Source organism: Schistocerca gregaria, chromosome 7 (genome assembly GCF_023897955.1).
Source record: "Schistocerca gregaria isolate iqSchGreg1 chromosome 7, iqSchGreg1.2, whole genome shotgun sequence".
NCBI lineage: Eukaryota > Metazoa > Arthropoda > Insecta > Orthoptera > Acrididae > Schistocerca > Schistocerca gregaria.
Genome location: NC_064926.1, coordinates 148,241,527 through 148,258,328, shown reverse-complemented (window position 1 = coordinate 148,258,328; position 16,802 = coordinate 148,241,527). Strand labels below are relative to the sequence as shown.

Sequence of the window (16,802 nt, the reverse complement as noted above, 5' to 3'; positions counted from 1 at the left end):
ATACTGACGAAACTAAGCGTTTCCGGACACATGTCCACATAACATCTTTTCTTTATTTGTGTGTGAGGAATATTTCCTGACAGTTTGGCCGTACCTTTTTTGTAACACCCTGTGTAACAAACGTACGGCACTTATCGTGAAACCTAGTTGTGATTTTACAGCTAGATAAGCAATATTCTTTTCACATGAATAAAAAAATACAATAATCGGGTTTCGAACACGAGGCGCAAAAGTGAGAGACTGCAACACTAGTCACTGTGCCAACATATCGTCTGATATTATCCCCAGTTAAAAGGCATCTCACTCACTTCGAAATTTTTGACCATCTTTTTCTCAGACACGGTCTAGTATCTATGGATAAGCTGAGACACGCATTAGGTTATTTTGACTCCCCTTCCATTGAGCCAGGTTTCTGGGAGATCAGGTTATGGCACTTGCCGTGTTCTCCTCTTTACTATTTCTGTGATGACGATTGAAACTTTACGACTATCCCTCGTAATTATGTTCTCGTGCCTGGCGCACCTAGGCCCTTCATTTATTACTAATTTGCAAATACTCTACGCAAGAACAATTATTTTATATATATACATAATTTAAACGTTAACTTGAGCAAATTCTATCACTACAAAATCGCTGCCCAATGTGTGGCCTTAACCTCAGTCAAATCCAACATCACTATATTTATTCAGAAACATTTTTTTTAACACGTATGTTAGGACGAATAATTTTGGGAAGGAAAAGCAAGAAAATTGTAGCGCAACCACTGGAGATACGAAAACATGAAGAGGAAAGCACAAACCTGAGAAGGTTACTGGCCGTATTGGTATTTGTACGTGTTATAAGTGTTGAGACGGGGAGGTGAGTGCATGCTATGCTCCTTCTGTGACAGAGAAGACGCTGGCAAGCATCTGGCGCTCTTACAGCGCATTGTGCGTTCGCTGAGTGATTGGCTGCTCGCGCAATTACTGCACAAGCTGCCGCCATTGTCTCTGCCCGTAGAATACGCGACCGCACAATTACCTGGCAGCACACGGCGCACCAAACGCTATGAGCGACCCTCCTCCGCGAGGCACAGGTAGGCTGTATCACTCGAGACAAAACTCACTTTGCTGTTCGTAAGAGACCACGCAATTACTAACAAGGGAACCTCCCCATCGCACCCCCCCCCCCCCCCCCCTCAGATTTAGTTATAAGTTGGCACAGTGGACAGGCCTTGAAAAATTGAACACAGATAAATCGAGATATCAGGAAGAAGTTGTGTGGAACTATGAAAAAAAATAAGCGAAATATACAAACTGAGTAGTGCATGCGCAAGGTAGGCAACATCAGGGCTAACGTGAACTGATGAGCGCCGTGGTCCCGCGGTTAGCGTGCGCAGCTGCGGAACGACAGGTCCTTGGTTCCAGTCTTCCCTCGAGTGAAAAGTTTAATTTTTTTATTCACTTTTTTGGAGTGATTACCACATCCACATGAAAACTTAAATCGGGCAAGGTAGAAGAATCTTTTTACCCATTCGCCAAGTGTACAAGTTCCGCTTCTGCTCACGCTACCCACGGGACCACGGCACTCTTCAGCTCACGTTACCCTTAATGTTGCCTATCTGTTACCGTTTTGCGGTGCGGTCGCAAAACACAGACACTAAACTTATTACAGTGAACAGAGACGTCAATAAATGAGCGGACATCATAACTTTGCGAAAATAAAGAAAGTAAACTTCTCACTCTAGGGAAGACTTGAACCAAGGACCTCTCGTTCCGCTTCTGCTCACGCTACCCACGGGACCACGGCGCTCTTCAGCTCACGTTATCCTTGATGTTGCCTATCTTGCCAATGGACTACCCAGTTTGTATATTTTGCTTATTTTTTTCATAGTTCCTGTTATCTCGATTGATCTGTGTTCAGTTTTTCAAGGCCTATCCACTGTGACAACTTATAACTAAATCTGAGGGGGGTGCGATGGGGAGGTTCCCTTGTAAGTGCCTCACAAACGCACCACTCTGTCGGTGTAGTGGTGTGGCAAGTAAGAAGGCGGTTGCATCAAGCATTCCGCGCAGAGACCGACGGAGAATACTTTGTGGCGGCGCTGATGTCCTCTCTGTCTGACGAGGAGAACACGGCGAATGCCATAACCCGATTTCGCAGAATCTTCGCTCAGTGGAAGAGGGGTGAAAATAAGCGGAGAGCTGTCTCGGCTTATGCGTAGATACTCGGCCGTTGCTCAGAAAACGACAAACTTAGTTTTCTAGGGATTTTATGTGCCTTTTAGCGAGTGGTAAGTTGCTATTGATGTGTGGTTTTCACAGAAGGGATTGTAGTAAGGAGCTCGTATTGTTAGCCAATAAAAATATTGCAGTAATAATTAGAAAGTTTATTTTTTTGTGCAAACATACATTTTTTGAATGCAACAATGCCTACTCACATTAACAAACTAAACGCAGGGTAAATTAGAATCTGAGTGGCGATTGTTGCAGGAGTCTAGTACGAGTCGCTTACGAGATATCGTGTTGTGCAAAGTTTCCACACCGATACTGGCTTGTGCCATTAACCATAGGTAGTTGTTAGTTATGATGTCATGTTTGTTTACAGTGTGCCTCTGTGTTCCATCAGAGCAGTAGATCGTGAATGGTCGATGGGATTTACCAACGCAGAACAAGTCGACATGCTCATGGTCCATGGTGTGTGGAGCATGGAGAGCGTGGGAAGATTGCAGTTCGTTCTTGTACGTTGTATGCGGCTAAATATCCCAATATACAGGGTGTTACAAAAAGGTACGGCCAAACTTTCAGGAATCATTCCTCACACACAAATAAAGAAAAGATGTTATGTGAACATGTGTCCGGAAACGATCAATTTCCATTTTGGAGCTCATTTTAGTTTCGTCAGTATGTACTGTACTTCCTCGATTCACCGCCATGATTTCATACGGGATACTCTACCTGTGCTGCTAGAACATGTGCCTTTACAAGTACGACACAACATGTAGTTCATGCACGATGGAGCTCCTGCACATTTCAGTCGAAGTGTTCGTACACTTCTCAACAACAGATTCGGTGACCAACAGATTGGTAGAGGCGGACCAATTCCATGGCCTCCACGCTCTCCTGACCTCAACCCTCTTGACTTTCATTTATGGGGGCATTTGAAGGCTCTTGCCTACACAACCCCAGTACCAAATGTAGAGACTCTTCGTGCTCGTATTCTGGACGGCTGTAATACAATGCGCCATTCGCCAGGGCTGCATCAGCGCATCAGGGATTCCATGCGACGGAGGGTGGATGCATGTATCCTCGCTAACGGAGGACATTTTGAACATTTCCTGTAACAAAGTGTTTGAAGTCACGCTGGTACGTTCTGTTGTTGTGTGTTTCCATTGCATGATTAATGTTATTTGAAGAGAAGTAATAAAATGAGCTCTAACATGGAAAGTAAGCGTTTCCGGACACATGTCCACATAACATATTTTCTTTCTTTGTGTGTGAGGAATGTTTCCTGAAAGTTTGGCCGTGCCTTTTGTAACACCCTGTATGTCAACTATCTCGGCAGTTATTTATCACCTCTTCAATTATGTGAAAGTGGTAGAGTAAAAGTAGACAACGTAAGAGAAAGAAACAAGTGACGACAGAACAGGGAGAAATTAATTTTCTTGCTACTGCTGCAGTTGATTCGGACCGTTAGGTCCTCCCGCGCAATCACACGAAGAAGTGGCATGAGTGAGGCAAGTGACCTACGCATTCTCCTTCGACACACGTTCCATCCCTATCACATCTCCTTCCATGAAGAGCTGAGCAGAAGGTTATGAGAATCGTGTTACATTCTCTGCATGGGAATGTATCTCGTTTCGTGATGAAGCCACATTTTTCAATCGTGGCCAGGTAAACCGCGCTATTGGTCCGTTGACGGTCCATGTTGGCTTGGTCAGATGGGACGTCTGCGTCCATGGAATGTAAACGTAGATGTAGAATAGTGAACCATCAGCTCATAAGCCCGTTTTTCATAGACGGAACTCTGAACGCGCACAGGTATCGCAGTCTCCTAATAGATCATCTTCCACAGTTGCTAGAAGACGTTCCTCTGCAGACTAGGAGGGAACTGTGATACAAGCATGATAGCTGTCCAGCCCAAAGTGCACGAAGTACTACAGCACCTCTTCATGAATTATTTCCAAATCGCTGGAGTGGACGAAGAGGACCTGGACCTTAGCCAGCCTGTTACCCAGATTCGATGTCCGCCCGCGATAGCAGAATGGTCAGCGTGATTGACTGTCAATCCTCTGGGCCCGCGTTCGATTCCGGGCTGGGTCGGGGAATTTTCTCCGCCAAGGGACTGGGCGTTTTGATGTCATCGTCATCCTATCATCCTCATCGAGTGCAGGTCGCCGAAGTGGCGTCAAATTGAAAGACCGGCACCCGGCGAACGGTCTGCCCGACGGGGGGGCCCTAGCCATACGAATAAATAAATAAACCCAGATTTGATGCCCGTAGTCTTTTTTTTTCTTCGGGGAAAGCTGAAAGACGCTGTTTACAAGGACACTCCAACTACATCTGATGATATGCAACAACGTATTACTGGAGCCTGCTCGAACATCTCCACTGAAATGCTAGCACGCGTGCAGCAGTCGTTCCAGACCAAACTGGAAGCCTATACTGCCGCTGCCGGTGGTTATTTTGAACGCAACTTCTGGTGGTCACTCGCCTCGGTACTGATCAGGATCCACTTAACTAGTGTACGCATTTGGGCTGTTCTTTAGTGTGTGCTACCGCAGGTATCGTTCAAATGTCGGTATGCGAATTTTTCAAAATACCATATCTCACAAACGATGCGCACTGGAATCCTGCAACAAACACACTGACATTCTAATTTAGCCTACTTTTAGTCTGTTAATGTCAACAGGCACTGTACCATTTAAAAGGTTTATGTTTACACAAAAAACACACATTCCAAGTATTATCACAAACCGTTGATTAACGATACGACCTCCTGACTACCAGTTCATTATGTGAAAACGGCACACCAACAGAACTTTCCATTTCCCCAAATTTTAGGTGATTAATCCTGTATATGTGAGCTCTTTCTGAGGAGTGAGTGCACGATTGATATTATCCAGAACACAATAAGATCTCTGCAGTTCCTTCTTTCAAGTTTTGTATTTCACATGTTATAAATATTCTGCTACTGAAGAAGAACAGTGATAATTAAGAATGACCTTAGGGTTTTACTAAAAAGTGTGAACGATGAAATAATTTTTATCTTATATGGAGAACTATTGTGAATTTTTATCGCTTTGTTTTTAATCTACCGGACATGGTACTTCCCTTTTTACCTTACATCATCTACATCTACATGGGTACTCTGCGAATCACATTTAAGTGCCTGGCAGAGGATTCATCGAACCACCTACACAATTCTCTATTATTCCAATCTCGTATAGCGCGCGGAAAGAATGAACACCCATATCTTTCCGTAACAGCTCTGATTTCCCTTATTTTATCGTGGTGATCGTTCCTCCCTATGTAGGTCTGTGTCAACAAAATATTGTCGTATTCCGAGGAGGAAGTTAGTGATTGGAATTTCGTGAGAAGATTTCGTCGCAACGAAAAACGCCTTTCTTTTAATGATTTCCAGCCCAAATCCTGTATCATTTCTGTGACACTCCCTCCCATATTTCGCGATAATACAAAAAGTGCTGCCTTTCTTTGAACTCTTTCAATGTACTCCGTCAGTCCTATCTGGTAAGGATCCCACACCGCGCATCAGTATTCTAAAAGAGGACGGACAAGTGTAGTGTAGGCTGTCTCCTTAGTAGATCGGTTATATTTTCTAAGTGTAGTCTTTGGTTAGCTTTCCCCACAACATTTTCTATGTGTTCCTTCCAATTTAAGTTGTTCGTAACTGTAATACCTAGGTATTTAGTTGAATTTACGGCTTTCAGATTAGACTGATTTATCGTGTAACCCAAGTTTAACGAGTTCCTTTTAGCACTCATCCTACTTTTCGTTTTATAGGGTCAACTGCCACTTTTCGCACCATTCAGATTATTTTTCTAAATCGTTTTGCAGTTTGTTTTGGTTTTATATTGACATTATTAGTCGATAAACGACAGCGTCATCTGCAAACAACCGAAGACGGATGCTCAGATTGACTCCAAAATCGTTAATATAGAAAAGGAACAGCAAAGGGCCTATAACAGTACCTTGGGAAACACCTGAAACCATTTCTGTTTTACTCGATTACTTTCCGGCAATTACTACGAACTGTGAACTCTCTGAAGAGAAAACACAAATCCAGTCACATACCTGAGACGATATTCCATAAGCACGCAATTTCACTACGAGCCGCTTGTGTGGTACAGTGTCAAAGGCCTTCCGGAAATCCAGAAGTAAGGAATCGATCCGGAATCCCTTGTTAATAGCTCTCAAAACTTCATGTGAATAAGCAGCTGGTTTTGTTTCACAGGAACCATGTTTTCTAAACACATGTTGACTGTGTGTCAGTAAACCGTTTTCTTCGATGTAATTCATGATGTTCGAACACAATATATGTTCTAAAATCCTGCTGCATATCGATGTTAACGATAGGTTTGATCATGTATTTATTAAAGGTACGTAGTAATTTTATGCCCGCCTATTTCATGACTTGTGAGCCAGATACAGCCGGCAACTGACGCTGGAGCGCGCTATGATCGCGTATGCCACCGTACCGTATGCACAAGTTGCATTGTTTCTGAGCGTTCAGCAACACGGTGAACTCGGGACGGTCCATGTGCCGACAGCTTAAGTAACCGTGAGCATTTGGCATGGTGGCAGCAAGGATCGTTTGCTCTCGGAGGAAGCACGCAGTGTGCGTGCATCTGACGTTACAAAAGTGCTGAGAGACGCCGTGTCGCTCTTAGTTCGTGGCACTACTTGGCAAGCTTTACTTCACGACCAGCAATCGCGCGGCCGTAACCACCATGTGTTGATTTCCACCGCCTTGGAAGCAACTGTGGACAGTTACGCTCAAATCATTCGTCGTAGAACGCCCCTAGCAAAGCCAACCGTGTTGAAGATGCAAACATTCGATTTAGACTGCGAGAGATCAGCTTCGCAGTTTTATCAATGTTAACTCGGTAATCCTTGCCGTGCTGCCTCTGTCCGTGTGCTCCCAACATGTTTCAACTCACGGCTCTTTACCTTAATGTGTTATTCGAATCCTGGAGCTCGCTTTTTATTATGCTGCATCCAAACTCTAAGAACTGGTGTAGATATCCCTGTTTACATTCTGTTGTATGTCTCTCCCTGTACTTGTGAGCTAAACAACAGCAAGCCCGCGGATCGCCTGCGCAGTCCGAAAATGTGAACTGGCTAGTTACCATCTATATGCTTCCAGAATGAGATTTTCACTCTGCAGCGGAGTGTGCGCTGATATGAAACTTCCTGGCAGATTAAACCTGTGTGCCCGACCGAGACTCGAACTCGGGACCTTTGCCTTTCGCGGGCAAGTGCTCTACCGACTGAGCTACCGAAGCACGACTCACGCCCGGTACTCACAGCTTTACTTCTGCCAGTATCCGTCTCCTACCTTCCAAACTTTACAGAAGCTCTTCTGCGAAACATGCAGAACTAGCACTCCTGAAAGAAAGGATACTGTGGAGACACAGCCTCGGGGATGTTTCCAGAATGGAAGGTAGGAGACGGATACTGGCAGAAGTAAAGCTGTGAGTACCGGCCGTGAGTCGTGCTTCGGTAGCTCAGTTGGTAGAGCACTTGCCCGCGAAAGGCAAAGGTCCCGAGTTCGAGTCTCGGTCGGGCACACAGTTTTAATCTGCCAGGAAGTTTCACCATCTATATGTATCGAGACTGCCTGTCATCTCAATGTGTTTACAAGACTAAATGTGCTTTTCTTTTAGCAGTCTGCCATTGGTCTGTAGTCTCTCCAGAAATCGAAATTTCTGCAGTAGCTGAAGAAGAACCCGGCGCCATCACGGCCCAGAGATCAATGGATCAGTAGGTGGGGTCGTTCTAATCTGATAGTAGGGAGGAAGGTGAGACGCAGAACTCATTTATTTCTTCCATGGAAATCCCTCTGAAGCCAAACCATCTACAACGCTACTGGATGGAGAGTCCCGTTCCACACTACTGTTTATCACGGCGCATCGCCCAACCACCCGCCGTAAGTCACACCACATTGAAAAATGGTTCAAATGGCTCTGAGCACAATGGGACTTAACATCTGCGGTCACCAGTCCCCTAGACTTAGAACTACTTAAACCTAACTAACCTAAGGACATCGCACACATCCACGCCCGAGGAAGGATTCGAACTTGCGGCCGTAGTGGTCGCGTAGTTCCAGACTGAAGCGCCTAGAACCACTCGGCCACACCGGCCGGCCACACCACATTATCACGAAGTTGCGTAACACAATCAGTGGCTTAGCGCCGATGAGAAATTAGGCGCCTGAATGTCATGTGCCTCACAAGGGAATTCCAGAGCCCGAAAGGCTATAACCGAACGAAAATGATTTTAAAATATAGAGATGTGCCTTTTCTACCATCCATAAATGTCAACTATCGGTTAAGCTCTGTTGAGATGTTCAGTTGTGTGTGAATTCCTAAGGGACCAAACAGCTGAGGTCATCGGTCCCTAGACTTACACATTACCTAAACTAACTTATGCTAAGAACAACACACGCATCCACGTCCGAGGGACGACTCAAACCTCTGGTGGGAGGGGCCGTGCTATCCGTGACATGGGGGCTCAAACCGCCTGGCTTAAGCTCTGTATAGGTACGCAATGGATGTTTTAAAGCAGACTAATCTTAAGAGTATATTTCAAGATCAAGATGCTGAAGAAAGAGTACAGTATAACAGACAACTACGATTAGAAGGTTATGGTGTATTACAAGAAGGTTCATATTGGCGTACGTCGCGATGGTTATGCGGAGCTGAAAAGGCCTGTACACGATAGAGTAGCATGGTGAGCTGCACCAGACCGGCTAAACAACAACAAACATATGTGAATGGAAAAGAGGAAGAGCAGGAAGAAGAGGAGGAAGAGGAGGAGAAGGAGATTAGTGTTTAACGTCCCGTCGACAAGTAGTTCATTAAAGACGGAGAACAAGGTCGGAGTAGGAAGGACGGAGAAGGAATGCGGCCGTGCTCCGTCCAAGGAACCATCCTGGCATTTTCCTTAAGCGATTTAGGGAAATCACAGAAATCCTAAATCAGAATGGCCGGACGCGGCTTTGAACTGTCTTCCTCCCGAATGACACTACCAAGTGAACGGAATAGAGATAGTCTCTTAATATTAGTAATAAATCCCCTACGACATATATTACACTTTATAGAAGGTTTTTGAGCAAATATGTAGGTGCTGGCGTGGTTTTGAATCAACATATATCTCCCTGAAGGTTCTTTTCTGGACTTTAAAAGAGATATTGTAAATTAAATTATTAGCTTACTACTGAATGCCAACTGCTCTCCAGACGGTCTCCTCTTGCAATGTTCCGCTTGGTCGTTGCAAAGAACCAGAAGGCAACGTGAGAAATTCGTTATTCATGTCCGAGACACCTGTTGCATTCTGTACGCCCGTACTCGTCACAGCTACCTGTTGCTTTGTGCGAAAACCGAAGTTACAAGCAACTCGTACTCGCAGTGTTTGGTGGACTGATGAATTATTTTGTGTTAAAAACTATATTCATTAAGGGTGCAGCGAATACATCGAAGACGGACATGGAAATCAATATGTTAGCAGACCCTGAATTTTAAACTGTTCGAAAGCTCGAACAAGGTGCTCAAAACGGGGAAAGCAGGAGATACGTTTCTATGAAACAAACCGGAGATAACGCTTCGATGTAATCTGTTTGCTCGTGCCGGTCAAGAGCAACATTACAGGAGGATGCAACGAAAAAATCCTACCTGCGGTCATTACAAGCAGGAAAGATATAACGGCGAGACCAAGTTGGTGCGGCTTTGTTCCACAGCTGGATGCATCTACATCACTACTCTACAGTGCGCACCTACGCGCTTGGCAGTGGATATATACACTACTGGCCATTACAATTGCTACACCAAGAAGAAATGCAGATGATAAACGGGTATTCATTGGACAAATATATTATACTACAACTGACATGTAATTCCATTTTCGCGCAATTTGGGTGCATATATTCTGCGAGACCAGTATGCAGAACAACCACCTCTGGCCGTAATAACAGCTTTGATAACCTGGGCATTGAGTCAAACAGAGCTTGGATGGCGGGTACAGGTACAGCTGCCCAGACAGCTTTAACACGATACCACAGTTCATAAAGAGTGGTGACTGGCGTATTGTGACGAGCCAGTTGCTTGACCACCATTGACCAGACGTTTTCAATTGGTGGGAGATCTGGAGAATCTGCTGGCCAGGACAGCAGTCGAACATTTTCTGTGTCCAAAAAGGCCCATACAGGACCTGTAACATGCAGTCGTGCATTATCCTGCTGGAATGTAGAGTATCGTAGGGATCGAATTAAGGGTAGAGCCACGGGTCGTAACATATCTGAAATGTAACGTCCACTGTTCAAAGTGCCGTAAATGCGAACAAGAGATGACCGAGACGTGTAACCAGTGCACCCCATACCATCTCGCCGGGTGATACGCCAATATGGCGATGACGAATACACGCTTCCAATGTGCGTTCACCTCGATGTCGCAAAACACGGATGCGACCATCATGAGGCTGTAAAAAGAACCTGGATTCATCCGAAAAAATGAAATTTTGCCATTCGTGCACCCAGGTTCGTCGTTGAGTACATCATCGCAGGCGCTCCTGTCTGCGATGCAACGTCAAGGGTAACCGCAGCCGTGGTCTCCGAGCTGATACTCCATGCTGCTGCAAACGTCGTCGAACTGTTCGTGTAGATGGTTGTTGTCTTGCAAACGTCCCCAGCTGTTGACTCAGAGATCGAGACGTAGCTGCACGATTCGTTACAGCCATGCGGATATGATGCCTGTCATCTCGACTGCTAGTGGTACGAGGCCGCTGGGATCCAGCACGACTTTCCGTATTACCCTCCTGAACCCACCGATTCAGACATTTATCAAAGTCGGAAACATGTTGTACGCATTTCTGCTCCTTACACGAGGCATCACAACGACGTTTCACCAGGCAACGCCGGCCAACTGCTGTTTGTGTATGAGAAATCGGTTGGAAACTTTCCTCATGTCAGCAAGTTGTAGGTGTGGCCACCGGCGCCAACGTTGTGTGGATGCTCTGAAAAGTTACTCATTTGCGTGTCACAGCATCTTCTTCCTGTCGGTCAAATTTCGCGTCTGTAGCACGTCATATTCGTGGTGTAGCAATGGCCCGTAGTGTGGACACCCAGACGAAGACACTCGCAACAGTGGGTGAAACGTCGGTCCTCCATTTCGCAGCGTGACACCGTGTTCATGACCAGAGGACTCGTACGCAGGAAGGAGTGTGAGGTAACTGAAGAGGGTACTCACCGAGGAAGATGTCGTCGTCGTCGGGGGCGGCGGTGAAGGCGGCCATGCCCTGGCAGAAGGCGAGCAGAGTGAAGTAGGGGCTGCGCGTGTCGGCCAGGCTCAGGTGCAGACTCAGGCTGAGGGGCGATGCTCGGCTCGAGAACTCGCCGCACAACATCCCGCTACGGCTCACCTGCAACACACAACAGCAGACTGCGCTGCAGCGGCGTACAAGGCACGTGGAGCCGGGAGCTTTAATTTACAGCGTGGGCAGAGTAAAGCTGGCGCTGAAAAGTGTTTCACGCACCTAAACGTAGGCAACACGACATACCTCAACAGCCCCTGGAGCGGAAGCGGATCATGTATGTTGGTTTGCCTATCTTAACGTGCATGATGTGTTCCCCAGGCCAATTTTACACTGAGGAGGCAAAGAAACTAGTACACCTGCCCAATATCGTGTAGGGCCCCCGTGAGCACGCAAGCATGCCGCAACACTGATATCGATAACTACGATGCCACAATGTAGGTGCGCTCTGCTAGGTTGGCACTAAGGCCCCGGGACAGCGCCCTCTAGCCGGCGCTGTGCAGCTCTACGAGCGCCGCTCCAGATTCTACCAAGATGAGACGACCAAGAAACATTGTTTCTATTTCATAGTGGGCGAGCCTCTTCGGAATTTGCCTTCTAGCCGATGTTTGATTGATGTACGACTTCGCACCTACTTGCTCATCTTTAGTGCAAAGTTACGTATGCCATTGACTATATTCTGTATTAAACGTTCTGTTCAGTTAAACGCAGTACCGAAGCATGTCACCTCTTCCTCCTCCTACTCACTTCCTACATTCGGCCAACCCTTCAGTTTACAGGAGCAGACCCAAGCGCCGCCTTCCAGGCGAGAGACAAAAAGCACGACGTGGCATACAGTCGACTAATGTCTGAAGAAGTGCTGGAGGGAACTGACACCATGAATCCTGCAGGTCCATAAAAGTACCAGGGGGTGCACATCTCTCCTGAATAGGACGTTGCGAGGCATCCCAAATATGCTCAATAATGTTCATGTCTAGGGAGTTTAGTGGCCAGAGGAGGTGTTTAAAATCAGAAGAGGGTTTTGAAGCCACTCTGTAGCAATTCTGCACGTGTGGGGTGTCGCATTGCCCTGCTGGAATTGGCCAAGTCCGTCGGAATGCACAGCGGACATGAATGGATGCAGGTGATCAGACAGGATGCTTATGTACGTGTCACCAGTCAGGGTCGTATCTAGAAGTATCAGGTACCATATCACTCCAACTGCACACGCCCAACACCATTACAGAGCTTCTACCAGCTTCAACAGTTCTCTGCTGACACGCAGGGTCCATAGATTGATGAGGTTGGCTCAAATGGCTCTGAGCACTATGGGAGTTAACTTCTGAGGTCATCAATCCCCTAGAACATCACACACATCCATGCCCGAGCGGTCGCGCGGTTCCAGACTGGAGCGCCTAGAACCGCTCGGCCACTCCAGCCAGCTCATGAGGTTGTCTCCATACCCGTACTCGTCCATCCACTCGATTCAATTTGAAAGGAGACTCGTCCGACCATGCAACTTGTTTACAGTCATCAACAGTCCAATGTCGGTGTTGACGGGACCAGGGGAGACGTAAAGCTTTGTATAGTGCAGTCGGCTACACGAGTAGACCTTTGGCTCCGATAGCCCATATCGATGATGTTTCGTTGAATGGTTGGCACACTGACTCCTGTTGATGGCCCAGCACCAAAATGTACTGCAATTTGTGGGAAGGGATGCACTTCTGTCAGGCTGAATGAATCCCTTCATTCGTCGTTGGTCACGTTCTTGTAGGATCTTTTTCAGGCCGCAGCGATGTCACAGATTTGATGTTTTATCGGATTCCTGATAGTCACGGTACACTCGTGAAATGGTCGTATTGGGAAAATCCCCAGTTCATCGCTACATCGGACATTCTCTGTCCCATCGCTTGTGCACCGACTATAACACCATGTTCAAATTCACTTACATCTTGATAACCTACCATAGTAGCAGCAGTAAGCGATCTAACAACTCCGCCAGACACTTGTTGTCTTTCATAGACTGTAGCGCTTGTCTGTTTATATTAGTGATGGGCAAACTCGTTCATCCTTGGGAACTACTTCACTGGTGATCGCACTTTTTTTGGAAACGTTCATTTTTACTCGTTCACCGTCCATTTGTGCATAGTATATGGTTCTTATGAAAAATTGAAAATTAGTAGCGTAGGTGACTGGAGATGGAAGGCTCCAAGAGGGGGCACTTGCCTCGCCCCTGGAGTACAGAGTTTTTATTCATTACAGAATTCTCACACACTTGTAGAAGTAATTTTTGTGATTCTGCAAAACCTCTCGTTTAGCCAACTGTAGCGTTATGTGGCTGGTCGCACTGAAACAATATAAGCTGCCGCACGAAAAGCTGGCTTCGAGCACAGACTGCTCGTCAATTACGCGTGATTTGTTGACCGCTACGAGCAGAATTGATAAACATGTAATAATTAGGTAGTAAAGAAATAACAAATAAGCTAAGCCAATGCTAACAACAACTTCGAAACAACGGATGACGATTTGTGGGCGACAATGAGCAGTTTAGTACTCGGGGCAGATTTTTCGTGCGCCACCCTGTACCATTGAAATAATATTGTTGAAGTTATCTTATTCTCCGTATAAAATGTGAGAAAAGACACACTACTGCGGAGCGCGGGCTTCTTTCGGTTGTAAGTCGTTCTGTCTTCCATAACAAATGAACATGCTGTTTTACCTTGATTCAAAAAAAGACGGAAAACGGTCAGTCGTGTGTGCCGTGCCGTGCCGACTTCCTTTCCATGTGTAATAAAAAAAAGCTTGGCTTTTTATAAGTATGTCTTCTGCTGTTTATCAATGTAGTGTGGACGCTGAATAGAATACGAAAAGAACCAGCGGTCCAGAGATCAAAAAAGGTCTGAAACAGATCTAGAACGGGCGTGCGCAGCGAAGGAAACGAGCAACAACTCGATGCTGAACTAACTAGGAGCAGTCGGCAGTGGAACTGCGACCAATGGCCTCGCGAAGAAGCACGAGTACGGCCGAACGAGGCCGGGACAGACTGGAGCAGGACCGAAGACGGAACGAGACCGGCCGACGTGCCGTTGCGGAAACGAGACCGATCGTTTTCCCTTCCCGGGAACTATAAGTAGAAAGCCGCGACCCAAGTGAACTATGAAACAACGTTCCTTAGAATACGTTACTCTCTCCTTTCGTTCACCTTGGTGAACTATTTACTTGGACCCGTTAGTTCGCGAACGACCCATCTCTAGTTTATGTATCTCTGTATTTAAATACGCATGCCTATAACTGTTTCTGTGCGCTTCTGTGTGTTTTGGCCACCCTCTATATCCACATCTATTCAAGCCATCGTACAGAATGTAGCGCATGGTACTGTCTGTATCATTGCAGTTGCGGATCTAGGGTTCGGTTCCTGGGGGCCACTTTACAAGGTTGGTATAATCATCATCATCATCATCAGCCATTTGACTCTACTGCTGTGTAAATCGCTCCTCCAGGCTTCTCCACGCATCATCAGTTTTAGCCGGAGGCTTCCATGTTTCTCCTGCATGCTTTGCAATGCCATTTACTAAGTAACTAGGGGCTGGTGCGAGAACACTTTTCCACACAAGCCAATTATCATGGCAGCGCCCGATTTCCGCCTTCGGTACGTTTCCTTGGCCTTTTTATAAGACATTTAAAAGTAAATCTAAGTGTGATCGCGGATGTGGACTGCATTTCTTTTAAAATAAATAATACACAGACATTCATATGTATCTTACTCCATTGCTGAATAACAAACGAAAAAAATTAATTCCGACTTAAGATAATTACTGAGATGTTTAAATCTGTTGCTGACAGACTTACTGTATTGTTCTGGCTTCGTTAAATACGTACAACGTATTAAACTCAGTGGGAAGAATAAAAACAGAAAAACTGATTTGTTTTTAATTTAATAATGGTACTTCCAGATTCTGTAATTTACAAATTATTCTATTTTCCATCGGAAAAAGTAGGACATAAGCACACAAAATAATTACTTTTATACTGACGTGTTAAACATGAGACGCTGTTGAACTGAACACATTGTATGTTAAATGTGAAGAAAATTAACCAGTAAGTAGTTATATTTTAGAACATTTGCCATCAAAGTAGTTAAAAATTGACAAACATGGTCAAATTTTTCATGTACGTACGTGAAAATAAAAACACAAATTTGTCTGTTATACCATAGAGAAATAGTCTATTAATAAAGTCATGAGTAAGTCCCGTAGTTGTTCAATATGCTGCGGACGCACCGGTATAGGTAAAATCCAAAGAAATTGTAAGCGAACAAAAGTATTGGGAAAATGCCAATAAAATAGCTTCTTTGAAATCTAATTAACTTTGCATGAGGAACAATTCATTGTTTAGTTTCTCCCCATCAATGTCACATTCATCACGATCATCACCACCATCTCGAGAGGCACGAATGCGGCTTTTAGTTGCCCACCATCCCATATCTGGAGGCCACGAATATGGTAAACAAAACTGAAGCTCTTACTGTGACTGTCCATAAGTTCAGCCCGCATCTCGTTGTCGTGCGGTAGCGTTCTCGCTTCCCGCGCCCGGGTTCCCGGGTTCGATTCCCGGCGGGATCAGGGATTTTCTCTGCCTCGTGATGGCTGGGTGTTGTGTGTTGTCCTCAGGTTAGTTAGGTTTAAGTAGTTCTAAGTTCTAGGGGACTGATGACCATAGATGTTAAGTTCCATAGTGCTCAGAGCCATTTGAACCGTAAGTTCGAATCCATCTTTTGGTGAAATTTAAGCCAAATTAGATAGTTTACATTAAAAACGCATTTCTACTAACTACGACAACATCTGATTCTGAAATCAGTGTCCTCGCACAACCACACATTAGTAATTATCCTTTACACGGCTCCCACGTGGGCATATGTTTACTGGACCGATTTTGATGCTACTGTTGCACACTTTAACACTTGTCAATTTGCACTACTAATGACAATTTGCCCAGTGTACAAATACAGGGCACGGATGCGTCTGGCGCCCCAAGCGACCTCTTTTGTCGTTTAGGCCTCAAAGTGGTCCTGCATTTATCTGTTTCCATAAGATCTTTGCTTATCTCTCGGAATTCAGCGGCGAGCTTCCTTCGTCCATCCACCATCGATCCGCCAACTATATATAGCATCCACCTCTATTTCATTTGCACTATTGCTGTAATTTCGTCTTCCATTCCAGTTTGATCCCAGATCTTTCGACTGGTTTTCCTTCCTCTAACAATAATTTTTAACATGCCTTTCTTCATTGCTAGATGAGA

At 45.5% G+C, this 16,802-nt stretch overlaps 1 protein-coding gene across 1 annotated transcript in view; it reads right to left on the bottom strand.

Annotated features, from left to right (window-relative positions):
- The window catches only part of LOC126281320 (protein Fe65 homolog), an 821,707-nt gene that overhangs the window by 486,446 nt on the left and 318,459 nt on the right, over nt 1–16,802 (bottom strand). Inside the window, exon 2 of the mRNA XM_049980168.1 lies at nt 11,462–11,633. Within this exon, the coding sequence (XP_049836125.1) occupies nt 11,462–11,618 (157 nt within the window). The 5' untranslated portion in view covers nt 11,619–11,633. The remainder of the gene's footprint in view (nt 1–11,461; nt 11,634–16,802) is intronic.